At 43.8% G+C, this 23,800-nt stretch overlaps 1 protein-coding gene and 2 long non-coding RNA genes across 3 annotated transcripts; 1 reads left to right on the top strand and 2 right to left on the bottom strand.

Annotated features, from left to right (window-relative positions):
- Positions 1-2,118: 2,118 nt before the first annotated feature.
- Positions 2,119-23,730, bottom strand: LOC139353351 (uncharacterized). The gene is made up of 2 exons (XR_011604590.1): positions 23,495-23,730; positions 2,119-2,322 (listed from the first exon to the last, which is right to left on the bottom strand). It is a non-coding gene; the product is annotated as an uncharacterized lncRNA (long non-coding RNA).
- Positions 9,278-12,972, top strand: LOC139353462 (uncharacterized). Its single transcript, XR_011604750.1, has 2 exons — positions 9,278-9,539; positions 11,743-12,972. It is a non-coding gene; the product is annotated as an uncharacterized lncRNA (long non-coding RNA).
- On the bottom strand, positions 17,470-18,557 carry LOC108015198 (27 kDa hemolymph protein). Its single transcript, XM_017081524.4, has one exon. The coding sequence runs from the start codon at positions 18,525-18,527 to the stop codon at positions 17,580-17,582; it is 948 nt and encodes a 315-aa protein (XP_016937013.2). The 5' UTR covers positions 18,528-18,557; the 3' UTR covers positions 17,470-17,579.
- Positions 23,731-23,800: the final 70 nt, after the last annotated feature.

Genomic DNA, 23,800 nt, shown 5'->3' with positions numbered 1-23,800 from the left:
ATGCGGCGGAAACGGTAAGAGTGGCGGAAACGGCAGGGGCAGTTTATGGACTGCACGCTGATGGTGATGATTAGTTGATGCTGACGAGGTTAAGAGTCGGTCCTCACCACTTGCCAGCAGCCCGACTTCTGATTGAAAATTCGCAGCTCTTGGGCAAAGGAAAAAGAATATACGAATGCAAAATGCGGCATCGGCAAACTAATTAAAATTCTCTATTCCCAAAGCCATTCCGCGGCATATGCATGGCATTCATAATGCATGCGCATAAATCCGGGAATAAAAGGCGCGGCTTAAAATTTAAAATCTGCAATTACGCCACAGCCGCAGGTGATGATGGTTGCAACTGGAAACTCGAAAACCGCATAAAATTCATGCTCCTGTGGTCAGTGCGTTCGGTTGATTTGTCGGTTGGCTTTGGCTTAGCGTTCTATTGTGTTTTCAGCTTTATTACGGTTTATTTCTTGGCCCATCTATATCCTTTTGCAGCGGAATCAAACCCAAAGCTGCTGTCGAGCCTCGGCCTGCACTGCAAATATATTTTGGTTTGTTTAAAATACGCTTCATCGGAAATAAAAGATCTCTTCAATAGGTTACATTTAAGTTTTCTCAATGCAGCGTAAGATCGTATTCATAGTAACAGTAGGCTATAGAAAATAAATACCACTTTAGAAAAATAAAATCGATATGCCATTTTGTTTTTTTGGGGGCAAGGTATAGGGCGGCTTACTTTTGGGCTTTTGTGGTTGGCAACCCAGGTCTTGCCCATCGTGTCTAACTCGTGAGAAAAACAAACTTACGGTTGTTTTCTACGGAACTGACTTCCACTTGTTCGCCTGGTATACAAAGTCCAGAAATTTTCCAATGACTTTCGGATTTCTGATCAATTTTGTCGAGCGAATCGAAAGATTTTTATTTTAAAACACCAGGCAAGCAGAAATTTCAGGATGTGGCTGCTTCATTTCCTAAGTCATGAAACCCAGAAGACACCAACTATTTTCTATGTTCGCCTGGTATTAAAAGTCGAAAAATTTGCCAATGAGTTGCGGATTTCTGATCAATTTTGTCAAGTGAATCGAGAGATTTTCGAATTAAAATACCAGGCGAACAGAAATTGCAGGATGTGGTTGCGCCATTTCTTAAATCATAAAACCCAGTAGACACCTACTAACTTTCATGTTCGCCTGGTATCGAAAATGAAGAAATTAATCAATTTTTGATTAATTTTGTCGAACAAATCAAGAGATTCTTGTCGATTTTAAATTTTGAAGTACCAGGCGAACAGAATTTTCAGTAGGTGGCTGCGCCATCTGAGAACTTGGCAGCCCCCAAAAGGCGGCAACAAAAAATTCTAAAATCGCAAATATCTGCTGCCTAAAAGTATGCCACAGCAAATGGACCCATTTTAAGCAAAACCATCGACAGCCCAAAAGTATGCCACAAAAAAATTACTCAAAATTGCAAATCCATAGACGGCCCAAGAGTATGCTACAAAATAAACCTTAAGCCAAGCTTTAAAATAAAAAACATTGCATTCTTTTAGGCATTAATTATAAATATATTTAAAATAACCACCTACTAATTTTTATGTTCGCCTGGTATCCAAAGGCGAGAACTTTGCCAATGAATTTCAGATTTCTGATCAATTTTGTCGAGCGAATCGCTAGATTTTCGATTTAAAATACCAGGCGAACAGAAATTGCAGGATGTGGTTGCGCCATTTCTTAAATCATAAAACCCAGTAGACACCTACTAACTTTCATGTTCGCCTGGTATCGAAAATGAAGAAATTAATCAATTTTTGATTAATTTTGTCGAACAAATCAAGAGATTCTTGTCGATTTTAAATTTTGAAGTACCAGGCGAACAGAATTTTCAGTAGGTGGCTGCGCCATCTGAGAACTTGGCAGCCCCCAAAAGGCGGCAACAAAAAATTCTAAAATCGCAAATATCTGCTGCCTAAAAGTATGCCACAGCAAATGGACCCATTTTAAGCAAACCCATCGACAGCCCAAAAGTATGCCACAAAAAAATTACTCAAACTTGCAAATCCATAGACGGCCCAAGAGTATGCTACAAAATAAACCCTAAGCCAAGCCTTAAAATAAGAAAAACACTGCATTAAAAATAAATACATTTTATTTCAACTTTTTTACATTTTTTTTAATACTACATATTATATATTTGTGATGAAGAATTAAATAAAATAATTAAATATATTTGTAATGCATGGCAACATTTGGACTTGGAGTATTCCCTTTTCTGTCCGATCCAGGCGAGTCGTCTATGGAGGATATTCACCACTATTTATGTTGCATCCAATACCTGAAAATATAAAGTTAGTACTTATTAGTTTTAAGTATTTTAATGGCAGAAGTATAAAATTATAAATAAAAGAAATTCATGGTAGAATTTAAAGTAAGTTTATTCCCAGAGACTTTCGGAACAACTTTACCCCAATTCTTAAATATTGTTATTTTTATCAGTGTAACTGAAACGCTGAATGCAACCGAATTTGCGCAGCAATCTCAATTTGAATTTGAATGCAGATGGCGTTTGATTTTTGGCCAGCCTAATTATGTTCGTCTCCCTCTCTCTCGTTCCGTTCACTCCCCAGTTGCAACAGTGTGTGCGTGTGTGTGCGTGCAAGATTGGCAAACCAAACAGGAAATGCTAATTACATGTAAGTGTACACAGCGTACGAGGGTAACAGTGTGTGCGTGGCCACTTTCACCTCCCCTTCCCCAGCAGCCTCCCACCGCCCAACCACGCCCCTCTGCGCCCTCGGGGAGCAAAGTCGCCCGATTGCCGGCTCATGCAATATTATTGCTCGCAATCTAATTAACCGCACAGCGAGACCAGCTCACCCACATTCTCACCCACACCCGCACAGTCACCTGGCCAATATTTGCGCCAACTGGTCATATCAAAATGGCCACATACACACACACACAGAGCTATGAACCTATGGCCGAAACAAACACACTCACAATGGAAATTATACGCTTAATTGAGAACGGAATTCAGCGCTAATTCAATTCGCTTTCGCCGTCCTACGATTCTGGCCAGATTCGCTGGTTGGCTACTGGCCCTGACTTTTGGCAGCTCTTTTGGGTGGCTTAGCAGCCGCAAAGTGCAGCTTTTGGCTGCTATTCGACGAGTTGACTTTAAAAGCATTAATGCTCAACAGTTTATAATCGTAACGAGATAAGTTTGACTTTAAAGTCTTGTGAATTCAAGATTTTTAAATACAAATCCTTTTCATAAGTTCTAGTCTTATAAAGTGCAGTGGGTTTATCTTTTTACTTAATAAAATGTGTGATAACTCGCTTGGAAAAGTATTCATTACAATTTGGTCCAATGGTAAATATACATATTTTGGACTGCGCTTCCTAGAGCCACTGTAGAGGGAACTTAAAGAACCTCTTAAACATAAACTTCAACTATCGCCGCCTGCAGTTCCAATGACACAGTTCCTTTGGCTCCATCCACTGCTCTTGGCCATTTACCATTTACCATTCACACTTGCAGCCTTCCCAGCAGGTCCCCGCCCCCAGCAGATCGCGTGCTCCTTTTCCCGCCTGCCCTGTCGATTAGTCAATTATAGACAAATGGCCTGGGAGTTGCGAGCGCGGTACAATGTAAACAAGCCATCAATAGCAGGAGAAGAGCAGCGGCAGGGAAGGGGGAAAGAAGGGGAAAAGGAATGGGTAGAACGGAGGAGAAAGCTCAGCAAGGGGCCTGGTGGAGATAAAAGAATTATGCATAGGCAACAGCAGGGGTGCAGGGGGTGGAGTTCGAGTCGCAGTCCGAGTCCAACACAAAAGGCGAGAAAGGAGTCGGGAGTCCGGAATCAGCGGGATGGGTTGGGGAAAAGGAAACCGCAAGCCACACTGAGAAATTGAAAAAGAAATGCAGGAAAACAGCAGCAGCCCGAGGAAAAGGGGGTCCTGCTGCAGGAAAGCGGATGCATGGGATGTCGAGAAGTGGCAAGCGGAAAAAGTAGTCAGAGAAAAAGGAAGGAAGAATCATGATAGGTTTCAGAAAAAAGATAACCCCTTAAAAATTGCAAAACTTGGTCAAAAAATTAATTTTACAATAAGTGATGGGGACCGTTAACCAAAAAAATTGGTATTTTGCCAATCATCTTGCGAATTAAATTCGAAATAAAAATTGTCATACCTCGTTAAGCTCGTAATTTAATTTCCAATCGATTGACATTAAAACCTGGAAACCTTAAATTTTTACCAATTTTCGCAAAAATAGATGAAGTAACTAAATGCACAAATTGGTCAAAAAAATTATTTTCCAGAAAGTTATGTGGATCGTTAGCCTAGGTTGTCAGCTGTTCAAAACAGTCGGTATTTTTGTTGTGCGCCTCGATTTGACAAAATTACGACTGAAAAACGGCTCAAAATAAACGATTTTTTCGTCCAAAAAATGCTACTCCCTATTTTTGCCCAAAAATTATCCGTTTTTTCGCCGACAAATTGTGAAATGGAGCCGGAATAAGGAATGTCATACCTCGTTGAGCTCGTAATTAAATTCCCAATCGATTGGCATTTAAATCTCAAAACTTTATTTTTTGAACATTTTTCGATAAAAAAGATGATGTAACCCCTTATAAAAAATGCGAAAATTGGTCAAAAAAATTATTTTCCAGAAAGTTATGTGGATCTTTAGCCTAGGTTGTTAGCTGTTCAAAACAGTCGGTCTTTTTGTTGTGCGCCTCGATTTGACTAAATTACGACTGAAAAACGGCTCAAAATAAACGATTTTTTCGTCCAAAAAATGCTACTCCCTATTTTAGCCCAAAAATTATCCGTTTTTTCGCCGACAAATTGCGAAATGGAGCCGGAAGAAGGAATGTCATACCTCGTTGAGCTCGTAATTAAATTCCCAATCGATTGGCATTTAAATCTCAAAACTTTATTTTTTGAACATTTTTCGATAAAAAAGATGATGTAACCCCTTATAAAAAATGCAAAAATTGGTCAAAAAAATTCTTTTTCAGAAAGTTATGTAGATCGGTAGCCTGGGTTATTAGCTGTTCAAAACAGTCGGTCTTTTTGTTGTGCGCCTCGATTTGACTAAATTACGACTGAAAAACGGCTCAAAATAAACGATTTTTTCGTCCAAAAAATGCTACTCCCTATTTTTGCCCAAAAATTATCCGTTTTTTCGCCGACAAATTGCGAAATAGAGCCAGAATAAGGAATGCCATACCTCGTTGAGCTCGTAATTAAATTCCCAATCGATTGGCATTTAAATCTCAAAACCTTTTTTTTTGAACATTTTTCGATAAAAAAGATGATGTAACCCCTTATAAAAACTGCAAAAATTGGTCAAAAAAAATTATTTTCCAGATAGTTATGTGGATCGTTAGCCTAGGTTGTTAGCTGTTCAAAACAGTCGGTATTTTTGTTGTGCGCCTCGATTTGACAAAATTACGACTGAAAAACGGCTCAAAATAAACGCTTTTTTCGTCCAAAAAATGCTACCCCCTATTTTTGCCCAAAAATTATCCGTTTTTTCGCCGACAAATTGCGAAATGGAGCCGGAAGAAGGAATGTCATACCCCGTTGAGCTCGTAACTAAATTCCCAATCGATTGGCATTTAAATCTCAAAACTTTATTTTTTGAACATTTTTCGATAAAAAATGCAAAAATTGGTCAAAAAAATTATTTTCCAGAAAGTTATGTGGATCGTTAGCCTAGGTTGTTAGCTGTTCAAAAAAGTCGGTCTTCTTGTTGTGCGCCACGATTTGACCAAGTTACTCCTACTACCTATTTTCAACCAAAAAAGAGGTAGTTTGGCAAGCATCTTGCGACTTAAAGTCGGAATAAGGAATGCCATACCTCGTCGAGCTCGCAATTAAATATCCAATCGACTGACATTCAAATCTGGAAACATTAATTTTTGACCAAATTTCGGAAAAAACATGATGCATGTTTGAATAGTGGTGGGGATCAAACCCGAAAGAGGAGTGAAACAGGCAAGCCTTAGTTGATCCAAACTCTGTGATCTAGTACCTGAACTTATGTATAGAACAGAGAATTATTGTTAAATATAATGCTAGCAAAACCTTAGGATTCAGGATCACCCCAAAATTTCTCTCTGTGGGGGACAGACACTTTCAAAGCACCTGCAGACGGCCAAAAGGGGATTCCCAGCGGAGAAGGGGGTCCAGAGATTCTCGCCGGGATGCCAAACACAAAACACAAAACGGAAATCGGAAAAAAGGCAGTGAAACAAAAGGGTAGCGTTGGAGCAGCCGAGGGAATCTCGCAGGACTAAGCGGTTGGGAGGGGCGGGAAATGGGGGCGGGCCATTTGTTCCAAGAAAAACATCCGAGGGACGGTGGTGTCGGGCAGATAAACAAAGGTTCCTCGTGTCCGGGCCACAGAGACAAAGACCAAACAAGAGCGAACAGCATTTCAATACTTCCGGTATTGCGACTACCGAATATTACCTCTAAACTAGTGTTATTAGTGCTGAACTGTTGGAGGGGGAAAATAAAAAAATTTGCACTAGATAACCGCACAGGTCCCCTAACATTTTGCAGTCAAAAATAGAAACCCGTTTCTTGCACTATTCAGTAAAAGCTGAGATATTCCGCAGTTCGTGACATCTTCTTGCCCAGGAAACCTGTTCGGCCTCCAACGTCCCATCAATTGAAGGGAAATATTGAAATGGCCTGGTATCGATGACCAGAAACAAGGGCACAGGGCGCAGGGCGCAGGGCGCAGTATGCGGATTGGAGGATACAGAATACCCGTTCTTGGCCGCCCTCGCATCCTTCATCTTCCTTTGTTTCGCCTGTCGTTGGCGGCAAGGGGTTTTAAATTTAAGCAGACTTTGATGCGATCGCAGCCACACGATTTCCGCTAAATGCCAGCTGGGAAATGGGAAATGGAAAATGGAAGCAAGGAGGGTTCCCCGTTTCAGCCAGCGATTCCCCCTTTCAGGCAATATCCTGACCATGATGCTGCCAATTGCCAATCGCCATGCAAACAAAGGCAACAAAATCTAGTTAATTGGGTAAAATGCTCGGCGGAAATTGAAAGCAAAAGCATAGCAGCAAACATGGGCGGAGAAATGGGGGTCAAAGGGCGGGCAAAATGCAATAAATATCTAAAATATCTAAAATTTCGCCTTTTGCCGGGCCATTATTTATCGATTTATGCAAATTCACAGCGAACATTTTATCAATAAACAATAATAAATTAAAATCAACAATCACTGGACTAAACATTCGCATCGTTGTCGCTGTCCCTTTCCCCCAACACACTCTCTCTTTCTGTCCTTGTTTTGTGTGTGTGTGTGGGGTGTGTGGACTGTCCAAATTGAAAACGAAATTTATAAATGCAAATTGTCAACGCCACCGAAAGCCAGCAGCAACAGCCAAAAATGCATAGCATTTTTCCACACACATATATCTGGATAAGTACTTATGCTGTATGTAGCTACGTATGTACATATATTCCGTGGACTATATGGACAAATTTACGCCAGCAAAAATGTTTGTTGTTCGCAATCAAAAATGAAAACGGCGAGCAGGGAAAAAGTGCAGAAAGGTGGACCCGACAGAGCGGAGAATGCCAGGTCAGGTTGTTTTCGGTAGTAGCTTGTATCCTATGCATACACCGAGTGAGTACCGAGTACCGAATACCGGGTAAATCCCCTGCCCGGTGGGAAATTCGATTGGCAGATAAAAATGTTTGCCCCGAGGGGCCAAATAATTACTATGCCCCAGGGTGTGTGCACATTGTTTCGAAGCGCCGGCAGCTGCTTCGCCTGCGGGCATGCACACACTGGTAAACTGGTAAACTGGCAACCTGGTTGGCGGGAGTTTGCGGAGGACTGGTCAGAGAAAAACGAGGTTTTCGCATATTTTAATTTGAATTTTAATTGCTGCCGTGGTGGATGGATTAACAATGCAATTAGCATTATTCTGAAGAATAATAATGGAAAGGGGCCGGCAAAACTACTGATATTTGAATATTATATGTAACTTTTAGACTGTTATCCATAAATACACACAAAGCTACCTACTCAAAACTAAGAAGCAATGCAGAATTTATGGAATTCGGAAGTGCAGTTTTGGTTTCCCATTTAATTTTAATGGATAGTACTAGAAATTCATAAAGGTATCCCACGCCTGAATCGGGATATAATAACTCAAGTTATGGAATCTGCAGTTTTGTATTCGCATTCTGGACCCAGTAGGAATTACGGAACAAACGAACTTAAAAATGTATTACAATTTCGACTCTTGCCTAAAAGAAAACTTTTGGTATCGAATATTAGAGAATTTAGCCACAAACTCAGAGGGGTATCCCACTTCAAGATCGGGCTCCAAAAACTCATGTTATGGATTATAGAAGTGCAGTTTTCGAAATATGGAAAAACCAAACATGAAACAATTTTTGGCCCACTTTAAAAGGAACATTTTAAATCCATATAAATGACCCTGTCCAAATTTCCTTTTATTCCTTCTATAAATGTTCATTCGATAAGCATAGGTCTGAAATTCAGGGAAGCATTCACCTGGCTTTACTTTACAATTATACCGAAAAGACTTTAGAGTTTTGCATTCGCAAGCTTTAATTAACAAATAAAACTTTGTTCAGGTCGATTCGTTTTCTCACCGGGCACTGCACTGAGCAAACGGGACCTTTCGTTTTTGGTCAGCTCTTGGACTCCGTCTCTGCCTGCCACGGCCCCTAGCCGCATCCTGCCTCATCCCGCCGCTCACCTGTCACGCCCCCGCGCCCCCGCATCCCCTGGAGCGTGACCACCTCTGACCGGAGCTATTTTTGCATACTTTTGTGCGACGCGCAAACAATTTGCATTTTCCATTTTCCATTTCAGCGTCAAATGAAATGTGCCCGACTGGCCGGGAGTTCCGCTCCACTCCGCTCCGGTCCGGCCCCACATCCGGATCCCCCCCTTTTCCTGGGAGTGGGAGTGGCAGTGGGCGACTCTCGGCCAAAACCAGGAGCTGCACCGATGATTTATTGCACTTTTGACGTTATTGATATTTTATTTGTTTGCGATGAAGTCATTTAGTGCAGGCCGCACGCGAGGAAACTCAAGGGGTTTCCCGGAATTCTTGGTGGTGGTTGGAGGGGAGGGGAAGGGGAAGGGCCTCCCTCGCAGGACGATGATTTATACCGACATCGGCGGAGCAAGAAGCCAGTTGGAGGAAGGAAGTTGTTTCGCCTCTCCGACTTATTTATGTTGAGCCTTACAAGGGATAATCCAAAACCAGAACTTACGTTGGATACACAATATGAATGTTAGAGAAAATTAATTAGAAAACTGTATATGCTATAAAATCATGTCTCAAAGCAAGTATATCTATGTACAATTTTAAATTTCAAGCAGGCTGGGGTTTTTATTTTGGCTTTTGGATGTGTGTTTAATCATAACAGTTTTGTCGTTCAAAGTAGACTGCATCTTGAAAATATACACATTTTTTGTACTTTTTAAGCAACCGAAAAAACAAAAACTTCAAAAGAACGAGCAAAAAGTGAAGGTAAGTGAGAGCCTTTCTTCTAAATGAATCTAAGCCGCCATAAACACTCCACACCTTGTGATTGCTGCAAGGGCATTCAACAAATTGTGTTTTATGGAAATATCAACAAAACGTCGATCTAGAAAATGCTTTATTTCGAGGAAGTCCTGTCCCAACATAACCATTCATTCTGTTAAATTCTCATCTTGGCAAGGAAACTACGTTATCACAGCACGTCTGTTTTGAACCTGCAATTAACGTCTTGAGCGTGGCGTTGACCATGTGAATGGGGAGGCTCGGACTCTCAAGGTGACTGGCTCAGGGCGCCTTTTAGAAAATATTTAAATACTTTTCCTGTCGACACCAGGGGAATCCCACCCCACCCCTTACCCCCTTCCACGCTTCGAGTCTTAACTAACGCATAATTTAACTGAAAGCCAGCTTCAAGTTGGGGCACAAAGAGCTCCAAGGACTCGGAGCCCGAGACCCGGTCCTCTTCTGGTTCTAGAACTGTTAAATGGCAGCCGGGGTGTGGCAAAAGGCGAAGGGGTTTCAATCCGACACGACTTGAGACAAGTGCCCCACAGTCCCTCCCGCTTTTTTCCCCTTTCTTTCCACTCGCCACTTGCCACTCCCCCTCCCCACTTTCCACTTTCCACTTTCTACTTAGGTGTCGTGCAGCTGCTCTCGAGATATATTCATGCATATATATAAGTAGTGTGTATATGGCATATATATGCAGATCCGAATTGTTTGTGAGTTATTTTCACTGGCAGCTATTTGGCAAATGCCGCACGCAGACGCTCGACACTCGACACTCTCGGTGGAAAAGTGAAAAGGAGAGGGCCTTTTTCGGGGCACTTTCCGGCCAAGAGCTCGGCACAAATGCATTTTATTATTAAGCTGGCTCTATCTCTGTTTAGGTTTTCATTTAAATTATATTGCACCCCTCGAAGAGCATTTTTCACCTGGAAAATGGGAAATGTCAGGGTGAAAGGGGCGCGGGACTCCAGATAAAAGGCCATTGCTATTCCGGGAAAATCGGACGACGAGAGCCTTTCGACCGCAGCTACAGCGAAAAGCAATTAAAGCAAGACAAGCTCTTGGTTTGGCATGGGTTAAAGCCGGTCGCGGGGGGTTAAGGGGCCCGATTCGACCCAGTTTGATTGGCAATTGAGGCGAGTGACAAGTGGCAGAGCGACCGAAAAAGCGAGTGAATGGAAAGTCTTTCAATAAATTCCAGTTTTTGCTATCGCCATCTTTTTTCCGGTCACGCTTTTCCCTTTTTTAGTTTTTGAGGGGTTGGGGTGCTTCCCCTCACTTGACAACAATTTATGAGACCGCCATTGCCATCCAACTAATTGAAAAACTAAGCCTGCCAGTTAAGCCAAACTAAACTTTTCCCTCGAGCTCTCTAACCCGAAAAACACACACTAGTTTGCAAAGGGGTTGAGGGGGAGAAAGGGTAACGGGCGGAGGAAACTGTGGCACATGCAAACAAAACCCCAAAATGTTGCACTTAATTGCAACTATTGGAAACTTGGTCCTAATCCGACTCCTGCAGCCAAATTGGTTTATTTTCTTGCCAAATTCTTGGGACACGTCCTCAGTTTTGGGGGTTGAGCAAATAAAGCACTAGTCCTGGGGAGGAGTCCCAAGGTTCCTGGCCACACACACACTGACAGTCATCCCGAACCAGCAGTCGCAACAATTCTGCCAACTTATGCATATCATGCAACTTTGTTTTGGTGTTGCGCTTCGGGCTCACCCATCTCGCCAACGCCTGATTCGGAAAAATAGTGCTTTACTGACTGAGCAATTATGAAAATTGACATTCTATCGGCCCATAATTCGGTTTAGTAGAAGCCGATTATATAATGCCCAGTCAAATCGGGTTTTGAAAGCCTCTGCAATCAAAATAGCACACTCTTTAGCCCCATCCCTAGTAAAATCTGATTGGCTTTAATTGACTTCTTTGTTTGGTTCCTAAATAAGAGTCCCATACTTTTATTCATGAATTTTATATGGAATTAGATGGGATACATTGCAGATGATTGATATGTAACCAATTATCACGTCAGTAATATCCTCCTGCCTAAAAAGCTTTGAAAACTTGCCCATTGTTGATCATTTTCGAACATGCTGCTTATGCGTGATATATTACTTATGACTTTTTTGAATATTTCTTTATGCCTAACCAGTTGGTATTCCTTTTCATTCCTAGACTTTTACAGCAATGACACAGCTCGGGCTCCCAGGCCGCAAGTCCAGGGCCAAGCCCAAAATCGTCCAACCAGAGTGTAAACCGAATTGGTGCGGAATCAAAAAGTGGTTCTCAGTTCCGAAAAAAGGAACTGGTTTCCAAAAAACAAAGGCGCTTATCCAAAAAGGGCTCTTCTCAATCTGAAATATCGAATGATAAGCAGCCTAATCATTCTGGACAATGTGGCTCATCCAGTAGGCAAGCTATTCACTTCGAATTCGTTATGCCGTCCAGAGGACATATTTTCTCGTCCTCCAAAAGTGGCTCTTCCTTGCCAAAAACTTCTATATCTTCGCAATCCAAAAGAAGTAACTCATTTCTTCTCAATCCGGAAAATGCCCATATTGCAACAAGGCCGCTTTTCCGTCCGGAAGTTGCAAGTCAAATCCAGAGCACATTTTTTTTAGGCCATCAGACCTCCTTTCAGGAAAATTGCACGTCGTCAAAGAGCCAACAGTTTCACTTGACAATGGTCACTCATCCAATGAGGAAAGATTACCGTCCGAAACCGAGAGATCCGATTGTTCCGAGTTATCGTCCTTAACCATAGTCCCAAGTCCAACCAAGGAGTATTACTCAGCAGGGGAAAGTACTTCTGAGTCCAAAAAAACTCTGAGAAATGAAACCTCAGCGAGATCTTGCAGCAAGTCGTCAGAAGGGGAAAGAACATCTGACTCCGAAAAAACTCTGAGGAACGAATCCTCAACAAGATCGCATAGCAAGTCGTCAGCAAGGAAAAATACTTCGGAGTCCGAAAACGCTCTAAGGAACAAAACCTCAACAAGATCGCGCACCAAATCGTCAAATGGGCTTTACTCCAAAAGCGAAGATTACGTGGATCTGAACGACCTTCTGGACGAGTCTAAGAACACTCGGTTCTACCGCGAAATGGGGGACATCTACTTCACCAAACGCAAAGCCGTCGAGTTTAAAGAGCGCCGTGATAGGAGATTTCTCGACCTTACCAAAAAGAGGTAGATGTATGGGGACACTGGTCTCTCCCTTTCGATTATTTGACAGTTTGTCGCAATTAATAAAGTTTGTCGCGTCGAATGGTGGAGGGCAAAAAATGTACAGTGCTCAGCTAGAAAAAGTTCATGTAAGCAAAATTCAAATGTGGTATAGACTATAACATACCCACAGCTGCGATTTATATGGTACAGGATTTATAAAATAATTTTCGGCTTCTCAGTTGCCTGTTTTTGATTGTGTGGGTTTAGTGGAGGAAGTTCCAGGGGAGTATCAAGGGTTACCTTATCCTAGGGCATTCCATCACACATCACACATCACACACCACACACACCCTGGAAACAGGAGGTACGGAAATACCAGTCTGTTTACAGTTTTCGCAATTTAAACGAAAATCGCTGACGCAGCGTGTGTGACAGCCCAGCCGCAGACCCCCGCTGCCCCCTGCGGACGTCGAGTGTCTTTGCATAATTTTTAGACAACCGCACAAGGGTGACTTTAATGTCATCAGCGGTTTTGTCCGCTCTCCCTGCCCCACCCCTCCCACTCCCCTTGAAGGACCCTCAACGACTTCCGACAGCTGTCAGCGGATTTAATGTGCAGTTTTAATCAAATTTACATCAGGCTAGTTAGGCGACGAGCAGGACGAGCAGGACGAGCGTTGCGCATTGACTTGTCCCGCGTTGTTTGCGATTTTACCACTTTGCCACCTCCCCGAATATATCGCAGTTTGAGCAAACTTAAATGTTCCATGGATCTTCCTTTTTGGAATAACACCCACACAACTTGTATCTTTTATTGCAAAAACATGAAATCTGTTAGGAACTATAGGAACACTTTCTGGACAGTGCTTAAGTATCTGAAAGGAAGCAATAAAATAAAATTCCTTGGTTTTCTACTGCTTCCCTTTGTTCTTGATTCCCTGAAAAAATCATGGGATCACAGGTCAGTACTTAAAAGCATTTCGGATCGATTTTACGAGATAAAAAGGCATATAAATTACCCAGCTTTGCTGAAGGTTGAAAAGTGAGTGAGCTTTCTCTACGAAGTATTTTCCAAATGAATTTACGGTAAATTTGCTGTTTTGTTGCCTGCAACTTGGGCAATTAAAAGCGCATTTGGTCGATTTTTAGGGAGAAGGGTGAGGGGTAAGGGGTGGAGAAAGTGGCCGGGACAGGTGAGAAAAGAAGCAGAAAGGTAAGAAAAAAGGAAGTGCAAAGTGCATTGGTTACGATGCCACTAACACTTCAGACTTTGTGGCGCGCAAAGACTTGGCAATTTCTCCATCTTTTCCCTTTCTCCCACTTTCCTCGTGTGAGAAGAGGTGTTTGGAGCAAAGTTTTCGTCGACATCTTAATTTCTCACTTGTAAATTGAGCTGCGCCAGCAACCGCAAATTAGACCCCAAAGTATACGTACTTGTGGATGCCAAATATTCCCCGGAGTTCTGCTGCGGTTCCCCCGCTTTCTTCACTCTGCTTTCTCCACCCCTCCCCGCACACAACCCTAGCCACACGCACACGCATTGCCACACAGACATTCATGCGTAAAACCAACATGAACACACACTAACGAAGGGGGAAAGGTGAAAGTCAAGGGGACGGGAGACAAAGCGCACTTGGGAGTGTTGCAAACTTTGAGTGAAGAGCCCGAAGGGGTGAGGCGGGGTGGAAAGGGCCCGAAGAGGCGCCACAGAGGGGGTTAAACTTACTGGCAAACAGCCCCTTGGCGAATCTGATGAAAGTGCGTGGGAATGTGGCAGGAGAAAGGCGGGGAATTGTCGGGTTCGATAGATTCCTTTATCGACTCATTCGCATGGCAACAGTTTGCCAAATTGAATTCGAAATTAATTAGCCAAAGTATGAGCAGGTGTGGGTGTTACCTCAACTACATCTGATGACATACGCCATGAAGTTAAGTTCACTACACCTGGAGAAAAGGACCTCTATCACTGTGAGCTATCTCAATCGGGATTGCAGTTGCATTTATCGATCGAGCTCTTATGTTGAGGCTTCCATTAGCCCAAATACAGTGAAGCCTCTGCATAGGCGTATGAATGCGTAGCCCCCTGTTACCCCCCTTCTGAGCTCTTTGGAGCCCTCAGTTATCCCCTAAACAAAGATGCATTCAATCTGTCGGCTGCTGCATTTGCTGCAATTTCCCCATTGGCCCCATGTCTGCGCTTTCACTGCAGCCCTTTCAAATCTCCGCCACACCCACTTTCTCCACCCCCTTTCTCCGGTCTCCTCCCGATTCGGCGCGCTTTTCACACCGCACCACGTAGCCAAACATTTGCAAATGAGCGTTGAAGCGTGGGACACCAACAGCCGCAGACGCCTCAGGTGAAAACTCCACCTGTCGCCCGCCTTTCCCTGCTTTTCCACTCCCCAGGGAAGGGGTTGGGAAGGAGTTGGGAAGGGGTTGGCAATGGGAGGGTGGGGAAAACGCGTGCACAATTAGAGATAGTTGCGGCAAGGGCTGTGGCAGCTTTTCCGGGACCAAAATTGGAATATTTAATTAAATTTGACAAAGTGCAGCCACTTGTCATTCTTTTCTTTGAATTTGATGCTAGAAATTTTCCAAGAATTTACATGGAGAAAAGTGGGTAACTTTTAAAGCAACAGCACGAAACATCTTAGCAACTATGGCCGATTTCTCCCTGTACCTTAAGTTTTAAACTTTTGGCTGCAGTGTACAATAAACAACACGAAGCATTTCTTCGTCTTTACGCACTTTTGCAATGTAATGATCTTAGGATGATATATTCCTCAAATCTAAAGCGTGTTTAATAAAACAACGGTTCGAGGGATTTCCCACTTGGTCAACCACTCGACACCCCTCCGAACTTATCCCATCCCAAAAAGGGGATCCAATAATTTGGCCAATGACGTGCAATTATTTGCCAGCCAACTTTGCAGAGCCCTTAACCCCTGGTCAACCCGAGACCCCTGCCCCTGCCCCTTTCCTCCCTTTTTTGGCAATAGTTCGCGTGGCACGTACAAAGTTTGTCTGCTCCTTGCGAATCCCCGAATGTGAGAAATGCCGGAGGAGTGCAAAACGGCAGCGGGGAAGTCGCGAATGATTCATGGCCGTTGCAATTTAGCTGCCAACTTGCGAAAAGTACCGGAAACGCATTCATTTTCCGCATTTTTCACATCAATAATGGACTGCGAAGGGGCGGAAGCGGGACGACGGGGGCGTGGTCGCAACTTGGACTTGAAGAGCTGCAGTCCTAATTAAGTTTGCAACATTTATGACTGGTTGGCCAAAGACTTTCGACGGGCTAACTAGTCAAAGTTAACGGCATTCGCCGTGGGAACGGGTTAAGTGTTAATTTTGCCCCGGGCAGGATTTAATAGTATGTGTGCTAGGAATTGCAGGTATATTTCATAATACCCCCTGAAGGCATACGACCAGTGTTTGGTTTGAATTATTTCCAGCACTTTTGGGGGGATTTCCCAAAAAGGCAGAGAAGGGGAGCCCACTAAGACCCCGTCCATTTCATTTCACGCTTCAACTACCATCAAAATGGCCTCCAAAAGAAGCAAGGACGAATGCCGGGGATGAGCTCCTTGTTTTCCAGTATTTCTACGTTTTTTCCCCAGCCCCGAGTTGCACTCGTCTGTGAAATGATGACAGTTGCGGTTTCATTTTTTCGCTGTCCGTTGACCGGACTTTTTTAAATTCGAGCCAGAGGAAGGCAGTAGCCAATTTACAGATGTAGTATGGCCAACATTATTTTGTTTTCCACAGAGTTTCAATTTGTCAAGAACCTGTTTTGTGTGAACAGTAAGAAATCCGTTAAGTCACTATCCTATGGATAATATCCATAAATACTCATTAGATTTAGAAATCGAGGGTATCTTGAAGTTTTTACTCGGAATCTCTGAAAACCGGTGATTCATTTCAGACGCTCTTGATGTACGAGGATGACCAGGCCAGTTCTCAAAGGGCAGGCAAAGGTCTAAGAAGACGGCGGCTTCGGGTGGCAAATCAATTTGCTTATCTCGTCGCCACGCTCTCCACTGAGCACAGCCACTGCAGCTGTCGCACCCTCCATTCTCCGGCTGAGTTCCCATTTCTCCCGGCTTCTCGCCTTTTCTCCGGCTGCTCCAGCTCCTCCTCCTCCTTCAATCCCTTTGTCTTTGTCTCCGGCGATAAGGGACGCGTTCGAGTGACCCTTCAGCCGCTTTAGCTTCTGCTCCGGATTCGGATTGTGTTGCCCTCTGTATTCCACAGTTTCGGTTGCTATAGCTTTGGCTTCTGCTTCTGTAGCTGCTGCTGTCCGATAAGCGCAATATGGTGCGACTGCACTGAGAGAAAAGCGTGCTAGCTCAAACTTAAGTCTGTAGTGCAAAATTATAAGATACTACGTGGGGGGAATTCGGGATTTTAAATATGTGAATCCGACTTTGTTCCGTTTGGTTTCAAACTTGAAAAGGACCTAGTCAATATTTATACATCATCTTTACCAATACCTTAACAATAACCATTCATCTATATATCGAACAATCAACAACAACAAAATCGAGTAAAATAGTTAAAGCCGGAACAGACCTGATACATTTTCTTCGGGATTACTTATCCCCTTGCTTTCACAGTGCACCAGGGTGACCCCAGTCCGCGTTCATATTTCAGGCTTGTGTTTATGCAGCTTAACACTTTGGGCCCCCGCCGCCTTAGCCCGCCTCCAGTTACCCGGAGTTGAAAAGGGAATCCGTTAAGCGGCTTACGCCGGGCGGCAGTCCGTCCGTGGCAGAGACTCCGCTCCCGACTTTGCAAAGTTTATTAAACATAATTATAAAATATCAAAAAAATGGTAGCGAGGGACTAGGCCAGCCGGGCGAGCAGAGTGGCCATAAGCAGGCTCGCGGAGGTCCAGGTGAGATGCAGGGAGGCGGAGGATCCGCCGGTCAGGGGCAGGGCCTGCCTTTGCTGCCGCTTGGCCCGGTCGATGTGGGGCTGGCAGGAGGACTCCCGCCGCACGTAGCGGAACATGGACTCCACGATGTTGCTCGGCGTGATCGTCGCGCACTTCTCCAGCAGCTCCACCGTGCAGGTTTCGAAGGCGTAGAGGTCGACGCACTCCTTGGGGCCCAGCACCAGCTGGGGCAGGTTCCACTCGGGACTCAGGTCCTTGGGCAGGTAGCCCGCGAAGGAGGAGTTCAGGCACTTGGCGATGCCGTCGCGACTGCCCTGCAGGCACTCGGGTCCCTGCTCCGCGATGAAGAGGGCGATCTGGTCGCCGTTCTTGTAGCAGATGAACTCCAGCAGCTTGTCCCCGATCCGCTGCATCACCGCGTTGTGGGCCTTCTCGTCCGGCGTCAGGCAGGGCAGGAGGGCCTCGTTGAAGTTCTTCAGACAGGTCTTGGCCTGCGGCATGCGCAGGCAGTACTTCTCGAAGACCACGTCCAGGTCGCCCTTGGGACTGGCCTCCGCGATCTCGGCCTGGATCTCGGTCATGTTGGCCAGGCCGGAGAGGCACTCCCCGAGGGTCACGGCCGCATCTTGGACGGACTGGCTCAGGGCAGAGGCATTCACCGATCCCTTGGGCAGGTGGTCGTTGGCCTTCTGGCACTTCGACTGCAGCAACTTCTTGAAGTCGTCTAGGGTGACGGTGGTGTTCTGCAGGCCCGGCGGCAGGTAGTTGGACCGCAGCTGGTCCACATCCACGTTCTCGAGAAGCGAGGGGTCCAGGGAACCAGGCAAGTCCACGGACCCACAGACGAGGTGGACCGCCAGGAGCAGCAACAGCGGACAAAGCGACCAGTTCGACATTCTCGCATCGACTGGCTGGAAAGTGCAGAGAGCTGGAACTCGAAGCCGGGGGTTTCTTATCGCTGGGGTGGGGGTACCCAACCCCATTATCTCCGATTCACAGGGGCGACGGAGGGGTCAATGTCTGAGATTACGGCCGCCCACTTCGTGTTTTGGTAATCAGCCGGGGTAAACAGCCGTCGAAACAGTACTCCGTATTATACTTTTATATACACACACTAATAGTAGTAAAAAGCCGCTTTGAGAATAATATAATATAATATATATTTTCCAAAGTTATTCCGTTTGACCTTTTTACTTTTAACAATCTCAAAAGTGGTTTAATAACCTTTTTAATTATGTTCATGGTGTTGTATAACGCTGTACAGTGTTATTGCTGAACACACTGACTCAGTGAGCATTTTCTTCAAGTGTGTTTTTGGTTAATTATTTGCTCTTCAATTCTGGTCGAAGTCGGTTTAATAGCGACTATCGCTCGATTAAAGGCGGTGACTACTTAAAACACCTATACACGTATTATATATGCATTTATATACTGATGCTAATCCTACATAACCGCTGGCATTTGAATTTGCAATCTAAATTGGGTCATTGATAATTACTTGAAGCTTAGGGAAATGATGGGAATGTAATCATTGGAAAGCATCGACAATTAGGAAATATTTCGGCTCTTATCAAGGGAGTTATAAACAGACTTTCAGGTGATTATTGGGAGGCACAAGAATCACAAGACTTTTCCAGTTTTATTCAACATAAAAGTGAGTGAGATCGATGGCGTGTAATATAATCACGCTGATAACAATCTGACACTCGTTGGAATGGCGATAAGCCCAATCGCTTTTTTTCGATCCCGACAGATTATGGTCAACTCATGTTGCATAAACCGAATCAGATTAATATATGTAAAATCAACTGGTGGTGGTTTTAGCGTTTTGAGAAAAAGTTAGGGTCCTGCTTCTGATAATTAAAGCATTCAGTAGCTTGAACCTTGACTATAACATTTGTTTTAATTTTTCTCAGTAAAACAAGCATTATAAAAAATATTTATAAAGTGTTAATACATCAATCTGCCTTTTAGTAACCATTACACTGATTCGAGTCCCAATAAATATCGTACGTATGAAAATAATGAATGTAATGAAAATAAAATGGGACTTAAAATATCTGTTTTATACAGAACCCCAACGATTGTTCAAGCCACTACACCGCTACTATGGTGGCCAGAAAAATAGCAACACTTGCAGCACGCCCGGCCAAAAAAACAACGACAGCAGCTGAAAACACGAGAAGCGAGCAAGAAAGTAACAATTTATCTTCGTTTGTTGCGGAAGTTGCAAGTGCAATAAACAACATCGGAAAGGGGGCCGGCCGGCGAAAGGGGCGTGGCGAGCATAGGGTGACTGGCACAGAAAATTTTCGGTTAAAAATAATACCGAAAATTGCAGCTAACGGAGGAAAAGTGGGCAAAAAGCAAAATGGGGGGGATTCAGTGCAAATTGAAATGAAGCGCGTGGCAGGGATTCCTAAAAAATGAGCACAATTAATTGTTACCCTCTGCTGTGCTCGTGGGCGTGGCAAAGGGCGCCACTTGGGTGGGCGGTACGGGGGCGTGGCAGCATTAGTTGGCTGCAATTAGCTGGCATTTCTGCATTCCAAGGTAAAGTAGTCGCAATGCGAACGGATGTTTCTCAGTTCCTTCGGGATAATTAATGAAACATTATCCTTGGTCTTTTCAAGTGTGCTGCTAATTAAACATTTCGGTCTCCTGGAAATTCAAGCTATCTTAGTTAATCATTTTAGACGATAATAAAGCTGGCCAAGTCGTTTGATTTGTAATAAATGGCTTTAAAAGCAAACTATTCCGAAGGACACTTGTGGCATTTTCCGTTTGGTCGATATGTATGGATGTACAGATGAGAAAACGGGTGAAAAGTGGGTGACAAAGTGGGCGGCAAGCTGCAGCGGATGTTTGGCGACCGCCTAATTGCAGCTGCCAATAAGCGGACGGGGTCAAAGGGCGGGGCGAAGGATCAAGCGGAGGCCATTTGCCAATTGCTTTGCCAACGTTTCCGTTTCCGCTTGCCGTTCGCCCGCTCATGTGTGTGTGTGTATTGCGTTGGCCAATGACATAATTAGCTTGAGGATGCTAATGAAGATATTATATTGCAGTGCGCACAAACTCGATCATATGGGCATTTCCACATTGCCAGAACATTCGTACTCATTAAAGCGAAAAATAGATGTTATGGCGGCTTTGATTTTGATTGAGCCAGTACACGTAACTTAGTAACCTTTCCTGGCTTTTGAAATAGTTTGGGGACCATAAAATATGGGTATGTGTTTAAAGGAGCATTCAAGCTGGTTGTCGGTGAACCCCTTGATGGAAATGCTGAAATGCAAAACATATATTGTTTTACCTAGTGCACAAATGCACCCATGTGTGTGCTCGCCTTAATGCAAATAACTCATTTCATAATCAAGCGAGGCCAGCCCAGCGAATTGAGGCCTCTGTGCGAATCCTTGAACCCCCGCCCTGGTCCCCCTGTCCCGGAAATTAGAGGTCCTGAGTCAGGATATACGCGGTGAGAGTGTGAGCCTTGGGGTGCCCTTTGACACGGACTACAAGTAATAGGGCTTTAGCAGGGAATAATTACAGGAGCATCTGCTATGATGGGTGGCAATCGAATTCCAAACTATTATCTAGGTCTGTTGGTCAATTAATGAATTCAGCAAAGCTGGCATTACTTGTTTCTTTAACAGCTCAGTAGTTGAGTTTAAACTAGGCAATTTAAAGAATTTGCATGACACCAAAAACAAACCGTGTTTTGTTGAAACATTTAAATCGGTGAAGTTTCTGACAAAAAACTGTGTGTAGATCCATTAACTTCCAAGTTTCAGACGACTGTCAACACTCCAGCACTATTTTTCGAACTCGTTGTTCAGCTGCCATGGGATACACTAAATCGAGTCCAAACCGCAAATACAAATGAGAGATGCAGCGAATTTCGGTTTATCGGCAACGAGTCACAACTTCGGGACCTTTGGAGGGGCTATATTGTATCCAGAGCCCCCTTTTTAGGCCCCCTTCACCACTTTTTGGGAAAGTGCTCCGTAAGAGACAAGCAACAAAACAGTGGCGAAAGAAATGCAATAAATAAAACAAACCGCAAACAAAACTTTTATCAGCCGCAGCATCCGAAAAGGGCAACAAAGTATAATACCATTCGGGCTACAAAGAAGGGGTTTCAGAATGGGCGTTCCTCGGAGTGGGAATCAATGATAGACGATAGTGCGTGCTATTGAGGGCACTTCATACACCTCCATATACTTAAATTATAAATCGGGAAGGCAATTGAAATTGCCATTTATTTGAAAACATAAATATTTTTGCAACCCTTGATCTATATATCTAGATTGTAGATAGGTATCTTTAGCAAAGGGGAAAGCTTTATAACCTACAGGTATAGGAGATTAGCTGCTTCTCAGTGATGGATAAATCCGTTAACCCTACGCATAAGTCAATAAACAATGTTTAAGAGGGTATTTTTACTCTCTTTGTTGGTTATGCGAATTGGTTGACTGGCGCTTAGATAAAGTCAAATTATTCGTGCTCTGTTTGCCGTGTGTTTGTTTTCCCTTTCTGGTGTTTGTTTGTTGGTCTGCCTTCCCCGAGTTCCTGGGTCTCTGAATGGGCAAAAAAGAAGGAGTTTCCCCTTTCTTTTTTCGCACGCACACTTCACTTCACTTTCCCCGCCCCCAGCCTCTCAAACACTCGAAGATTGACTGACAGTCGTTGTGTTATTCTTGCTGCTGCTGATATCCTGCCACAGGAGTCGAAAAAGGGAATGCGGGGTGGGGTACATGTATCCATTCATACACCCGTCGCGTGTGTCGATGATTTTTCGCCAAACTTTTCACTTTGATTTCGTTTGAATTTCCGCAGGTCCGCACAGCGGGCGCTTTTCTTTTTTCCCCGATGCGGAATTCAATGAATTTGAGGAATACTTCTCAGCGTCTTTGACAAACAAATGGGGCGGTTGGCGGTGGGGCGGAGGAACCCACGCACATGTTTGCATTGCAAATCCAAAAACCAAACGACCGCTTTTTCAGCTTTTTTGATACCCCAAAAATTCAACCTACTTAAGTCCATCAGAACTGTGGATGTTGAACACAGAAATAAGAGGTTAAAATGGAATAGGCCTTTAATGTTGGGAAGTTTTTCGAAATTTCAAAATTTCCTCCAACCTATCTACTGTCAAAACTAATTTCATTCGATATTGAAAGCTAGATCGAACTTAAGTAATCTTCAATAAATGTACCATGAATACTTAGTTAAGTTATTGAATGTATAAATCAATAATGTAAGCAAATTCACTAAATGGGAAACAAATATAACTTTCCATTATTCAATGCGTAGAAGAAGTAAAAATTTTACGATATGTTAATATCCAGTTTATACTGATATTTGTAAGCCGTTTAGGGGGCAACTAGAAGTCGTGAGAGGTGCTTTCCGTTTTTTCACCGCACGCGGTCGCTAAAATTGCACGGTGAATAGAGTGGGAAGGTTGTAGGGGGCGGGAAAGTGGGCGGCAGACTCAAATGTTTGCTCATGTAAATCGAGCAGCCCTCCCGCTCACCCCGCCACGCATCCAACGCCCCATCCCGCTTCCTCTTGGGAAGTTTATAAAGGTTTGGTTTGGGCGCCTGCCAACATTTTCGACTCGATGACGGCAAACATTTACATTTACATTTTGTATTCAGCTTGTTGTCATCGGTCGCCGATTCCGCTACGCGGCTTAGGTAACGGGACTTAAGAGTCCTGCTCCTTGATATCCCCAAAACCCCTTTCCCTCTTTTCCACTTCTCTACGATTTTCCCACTCCAATCTCGGCTTTAAGCTCTTATTCTCCACGTGGTTTCTCGTTTGCCATTATGTATAATTCTTGAAATATGATAAGATTACTCACCTATACTATTGCTGTACCATTTACTATTCCATTCTTCTTCTACTTGTAGTTTTCATGTTCTCCTCAAAATCATGACAAGACTTCATAAAGGCTTCGAAAGATCACCGATTTGATTGCAAACTTCCAAGGTAGAGCCCCAACTGTACTATCGCCTTATCGCAGTTTTATCACTTTCATGGCTATATTTAAAAAAATATCACATTTTGATGTGTATACCGGGAGTGCGGTTGTCACACACTTACATCTTCTTGTTTTTTTCCCAGCTTTTAGAACACGAAAAACGGTACCCATTCATATACACATTCA

Source organism: Drosophila suzukii, chromosome X (genome assembly GCF_043229965.1).
Source record: "Drosophila suzukii chromosome X, CBGP_Dsuzu_IsoJpt1.0, whole genome shotgun sequence".
Classification (NCBI taxonomy): Eukaryota; Metazoa; Arthropoda; class Insecta; order Diptera; family Drosophilidae; genus Drosophila; species Drosophila suzukii.
The sequence above is the reverse complement of the archived record's forward strand: the minus strand, read 5'-3'. Positions and strand labels throughout refer to the sequence as shown.